Source organism: Diabrotica virgifera, chromosome 3 (genome assembly GCF_917563875.1).
Source record: "Diabrotica virgifera virgifera chromosome 3, PGI_DIABVI_V3a".
Classification (NCBI taxonomy): domain Eukaryota; kingdom Metazoa; phylum Arthropoda; class Insecta; order Coleoptera; family Chrysomelidae; genus Diabrotica; species Diabrotica virgifera.
The window spans coordinates 8,601,883-8,607,882 of record NC_065445.1 but is presented as its reverse complement, the minus strand read 5'-3'; the positions used below and the strand labels follow the sequence as shown (position 1 = coordinate 8,607,882).

Here is a 6,000-nt window from a genome sequence, read left to right as displayed (position 1 = left end):
AAATGAATCGCTTTGAAATTTTTATCACATATTAAGCACCAAAGAATCCTCATTTGACAAAAATTTCAAAGCTGTACCCTAATTTTTACAACAGTTATTAAGAAAATATGTTTTTTTTGCCATTCCGACCTTTTTTCGCAATTATATTAACTATATCAAACTTTGTAATACGTCATTTTAAAGTTTTTTCCATAATCTCGAAGATATTTGTAGGGTTAAGGATCCTATTATGAGACCCGTTCCCCCGTTCCTAATATGAGACCCCTGTCTCTAGAGTCTTGTAAGTTCTGCAGCCTGGTGAGTGGGGTAAAAACTAAGCCCTGGTAGTGTTTCCAGTAAGTAGGCTGTGAATAAATCGAGTGTCTGTGATTTAGTACTACCAGTCGAGACCCTCAAGTGTTCCTAATATGAGATAGGGTACTGTAATGTTTTGAGTATAACATCATGTCTTTTTACTATTTTATTGGGAAATAAGCCGCAATTTAAATTACAATTTAAATTTATTGACGTTTGGACTTCCAATTTTTATTTTTAACTTAAATTGTGGCTTATTAAAAAAAAGAGAATAGCATAATATGCCACAAATAAACAGCTTCAGAATAATATAATCATGTCTACAGCATGTAATACAGTTTATATTCAGAACAATGCGTTAAAATAATTTGCATTACCTGTTTAACCTATATAACGTGGTGTCTCATATTAGGATACCAACCACATGGTCTCATATTAAGACACCTTTTTTTAAGTTGGGAATTTTGACATTTTTAAAAAATTAATTTGTTGGTAAAGAAATATTAGTTTAAAATTAATTTTGAACCTGTTGCAATATAATAGCATAATTATCTGACACGTATCTAATTTAAAACTTCTTCAATCCATAAACTTTACCATTAAAAAAGGGTTTTAAAAAAAGGGTCTCATATTTGGATCCATTACCCTACTAAAAAAATCATAAATTTCACTGTTTTCCGTTGATTTGAAAAAAAAGGGGGAAATGCCATTTTTTGACAGTTAATCGTTTATAAATAAAAATGGCCGCCAGATTTTACGCAGGAAATAGTTATAATTTGTTCCTATAGGTATTACCTGTCGAAAAAACGCTTCAGTACCCTGCTGCTAAAGTGTCACGAACAGGGTATATTTTTGTCTTATTATTACCTACCCTGTTATCAAGGTAGATAATAAGTTTATTTTTTATCATTTTAAATGCCATTTAAATCCATTCATTTTTTTTTCAAATCTTGAGAAAACTAATAAGTAGATTCTTTTGAAAAATTTAAACGCAGAATGAAAAATTACATTATATCCGAGGGCAGAATGTCCCTGAAAACTTCTATAATATTTATTAGAATAAGATACAGGGGTGAAAAAAGAGGAAATTTAGTGTGATTTTTGATTTCAAATAAACTTTTTGTTTATTCTAAGGAACTTTCGGCCCTCGGTAATAATGCCTTTCATTCCGCGCTTAAATTTTTCAAAAATATTTATTAGTTTTCTCAGGATTGGAAAAAATGAATGCATTTAAATAGCATTGGACCAAGATTTTGCGGCTACCCCCTTAACTGATAATTTTGTAATTTTATCACAAATATTAAACTTTTTAGTGGTAAGACACGAATTGAAAAAATAGCATTTTCTGAAGCAAGAACACATAAATGAGCTACAGTCATTTGAAATGTGGTGTTACAAAAGAATGCTTAGATTAGCATGGACAGGGAAGAAAACGAACACGGAATTATTACAAGAAATGGGCAAAGAACACGAAATAATCAACACAATAAAAATAAGAAAGTTACAATATCGTAATGAGGGTAAACAGGGAAAAATAAGAAGAGGAAGGAGAGTGTCACGGTCATGGTTGAAAAATTTAAACGGCTGGTTTAATCATAGAATTTTTCGGAGCAGCGGTAGATAAAGTTATGATAGTGATGATGATATCCAATCTCCGATTGAGAGACGGCACTTGAAAAACCTATACTACCAATGGAAAGGTTACACTGTTGTATTGGAAAAGTGTTAAGTCATTATGTACCTATATGTAAAATCAAGGTAAATTAAAAATAAAAGTCAAAAATATCATAAATAACTTGTTTATTTAATATAATAAAATCTGTATAGCTTCAAAAAGACTAAAATTAAGGCACTATACAATGGCAATATAACATAAAGAAGTCAGACACTCCTTTTGACTAGAAAAATATCTTTTCACAAAAGTATATACAAAAAATAATATATTAGATATCCCGTAATACTAACAATTCGAATTTGTACACCGTGAAGATCAAAAAATCAGTCTTTTTTCAAAAGGCACCCACAATACTGTAAGGAATGTTTAAAAAATTTGTAACGAGAACAGTTCTAACACATTTTTTCCAAGTGCATGAGAGTACAACCTCCCTCTGTGTGTTTAGTTAGTAACGACATCCTGGAGAAGGTCTTGCTGCAGGTGTTACAGGAATATTTCTTGATGTCTGAGTGGGTCTGTAAGTGAGCTCTGAGGTTGGACCTGTCGGCAAAGGCTCTGTTGCAGTACGTACAGGAGAAAGGTTTTTCTCCAGTGTGTGTCCTGATGTGGCCTTGTAACAACCATGGTCTGGAGAAAGCTTTACCACAAATGGTGCATTTGCATGGTAGAGTGTGTGTTCTGATGTGCATTTTTAAAGCTCCTAGAGAGACGTATACTTTTTCACAGTATTTACAGCTGAAGGACTTTTTGGGGCCGTCTCCAGCTGCACAGTGGAACTGTCTGTGTTTGGACAAACCAGAGAAGGTAGAGTAGCTTTTTCCGCAATCGGGACATTGATGCCTTACACCAGCACGTCGTTTTTCTGATAAATCTTCAGCAGAAGGTACTGTCTGAGGTGGAGGTGACGTTGTAGAACTATTTGGACTCAAACTATTCTGGTCCATCGATGAATAAACGGTTGGTCTCAAGGCAAGTGGCTGTAGGGGTTGCTGCATCTGGTGTGGAGGCGACAAAGAGCTATCACTGTAGGGAGAAGTTGGTCCCATGTACATATTCTCATGGTAAGGGTACATGTACGGATGGTAGGCTGGGTGGTACATCGGCGCCACACTTCTATGCCAGGTTTGAGGTGCGTATTCCGGACTAATCGGCACAGGGTATTCCCTCAATGGTTCTACCTTGATGGGTGGTTGGTACATGAAGTGGGTCGGTGATGGAGATGACATTGGTGGTGATGAAGGTGGAGAATCTGGTACTGATGATGGTGGAGAAGCTGATGCTGATAGAGTGGGTGAAGATGGAGGAGATACTGAAGCTAGGCGACCTGTCCGGCTTAGATCTTCTGGTTTTGTAGAAAGGTTCTCAGGTTCTTCTGTAACAAAGAGAAAAGTTTGGTAAGAAAAGAGTGTAATATGGAAGAGTTGTATTGTAAGAAAGATAAAATATATCTTTTATTATTGTTATTAAATAGTAATTAAATTTTTTTTGATTTATACACAATTGATTTATAAAATAAAATAACAAATAATTAATAACATCTATAAAAAAAATAATGGTCAAATTTAGACTGTATAAATTATCTAACAATATTTTTTTTACTCTTTTTATTATTATTAAAGTTCTGTCAGATTAAATTATTTAATAATATATTAATTATATTAACAATATATATTAATAGATTAATAGGTAATACATAATAGTAATTACATTATTTTTCCCTATTACTTTTAGTTCTTTTTTTAATAGTAATGAACCAATTTTCAAATTAAATATAGGTACTTATGACAATATTTATAAATTTTATTCTTTCTAAAATTTAAAACATCAAAACTGAAAATTATTTGACGGATCTGATAAATTATAATTATTAATGAAAATAAGAATAATATCAAAAAATTGACAAATATCTTGGATTTAAGTTCGTTTGAACAATTTCTACTTTTTTTTCTATAGGTAAATAAAAACATTTGAGTTAAAAATGTCAATCATTGTAAGATATAATGTACAAAAATTTCATAGACTTTTTGTGGAAACAAGGGAGAACATTTTTTTGCACTTCAGTATCTATTATTTTAAATACCTATTTTGGTTCTAGTTTAAGTGATTATAACAAAATAAAATTATTTTATTTACAAAAATATTGAGTTAAATTAAGAAATGAACAACTTTTCGTGAAAATTTGAAACAAATACTAATAATATCGTCATAAATATCGTCAAAAATATGAAAAATCAAATCAATATTTCAATTATATATTACAAATAAAAATGAAATTTTTAACCCCAGTTACAAAAATATTGAGTTAAATGCATAAATAAATTGATGTCTATGAATTTTAAAGAAGAGGAAAAATTAAGGAAGGAAAAATTGTTAAATATTTAGATGGGAAATAAGCCACAAATAAATTGAAAAAATAATTTTATTAACTTTAATTTAGAAGAATTTTTTACTTAGCAAAAATTTTGTTTATTTTAGTGGTATTTTGTATTTTGACAACGACACCCGATTTGAGCGAATATTTTTTCAATTTAATTGTGGCTTATTTCCCATCTAAATAGTTAATCATAAAAATGCCATAAGGAAATAGCTTCAGAACAACATTAAGAAAAATTGTTGGTGAAAATTCATAGAAATATCAAAAATATTGTATAGTTTAAATTACAAAAAAAAATGATTTTTAAACCCAAGCAGGGGTTATACCTAATTAAATTTTAAAGGTATGTATAACAAATTTTAGTTTATAATATTTAATATATTAGGTTCCAAAATATGTTTTGTACTTAAGTAGTCTTTTTTAAGTCGTAGGTAAAGTTTTTTTTAATTTATAAATGTTGACAATAATTTTAGAACTTTAACTTACCAGGTATATCGTCAAAGACGATCGGCCTTTTCTTCAAAGGACAATGCGAGTAATTCTTAGCCATCATAACGGGCATATCCAGCACAAAAAAAAACGAAATAATCCAAAAATAAAGCACAATAAACTAAGTCACTAAACTAAAAGCAAAATCGTCTCTCTCGTATATTTTTCAACGTGTGTAACGTTCAACAACAACACAAACACGACGAGATCCGTTCGAGGTATGACCAGGAAGCCTGCCACAGCCTGCTATTAAGAGTTTTCCCACTCCTCGGCCAGCACGTGCCCTCCGACCAATGACGACCCGTCGCTGCACCGGCGGCCAATAACAGCGAGAACGAGGAGAAGTGGGGCTTCCAGCAGGTGTGCTTCCGAATAGAAAACAGTTGATTGTTAGGTGCGTAGCTTGTGCACGGTGACAGGCTGATTTTTACATGTTGATTTTTCGTAATAGGCGAAGGATCGCGATGAGGGATTTCGTGAGTACTTGCGTAATTCTGTAGCAGAGCTTTGGCTGCAGGATCGCGGAGAATTCAACTGGTGATCAGAATAGTAACTCGAGATTGCGACAGAAACTTTTAATGATTATTTTTGAGGTACTTATATCGATCTCAGTTCCAGAGGGAAACAACTCTGTAATTTCATATTTGGAGTTAATTTCAAGGAAATGTTTATTAAGTCCTCTTTAATCGATATCACATAATAAAAAGTACCTATAAAAATATTTTATTTTCCATAATAAAATATTTGATTGTGATTTTCTCAAAACTCTAAATATTGACTTGTCTCTCTATGGAACTAAGCAAGGCCCAGAAAGTTTATAAGTATGTTTAAATCAAGAAGTTAACATAATTTTACGTTAAAAAAATAAAACACATAATTCTTCTGAAGCTATTTCTTGTGGCATTTTATGCTATTTACTGTTTTCCTCGGGAGCCACAATTTAAGTTGTAAATTAATTTATTTGACGTTTCGACTTCCTCTTCGGAAATCGTTATCAAAATGCAAAATATTGATAAACAAATTTTGTTTATGTTGCTAGGTAAAAAAATCTAAAAATTTAATTAAATCTGACTCATTTTTATTGGCAATTCAGACATATATTATTATACATTTTAAAGTAGAAGACTTTAAAATAATATAGCCAATATTTATGAGCTGCGTTCCTGGG

At 31.4% G+C, this 6,000-nt stretch overlaps 1 protein-coding gene across 1 annotated transcript; it reads right to left on the bottom strand.

The window, feature by feature from the left end:
* Positions 1-2,077: 2,077 nt before the first annotated feature.
* On the bottom strand, positions 2,078-5,066 carry LOC114324615 (protein snail homolog Sna). The gene is made up of 2 exons (XM_028272486.2): positions 4,830-5,066; positions 2,078-3,341 (listed from the first exon to the last, which is right to left on the bottom strand). The coding sequence occupies exons 1-2, from the start codon at positions 4,903-4,905 to the stop codon at positions 2,362-2,364; spliced, it is 1,056 nt and encodes a 351-aa protein (XP_028128287.1). The 5' UTR covers positions 4,906-5,066; the 3' UTR covers positions 2,078-2,361.
* Between the last annotated feature and the right edge of the window lie 934 nt (positions 5,067-6,000).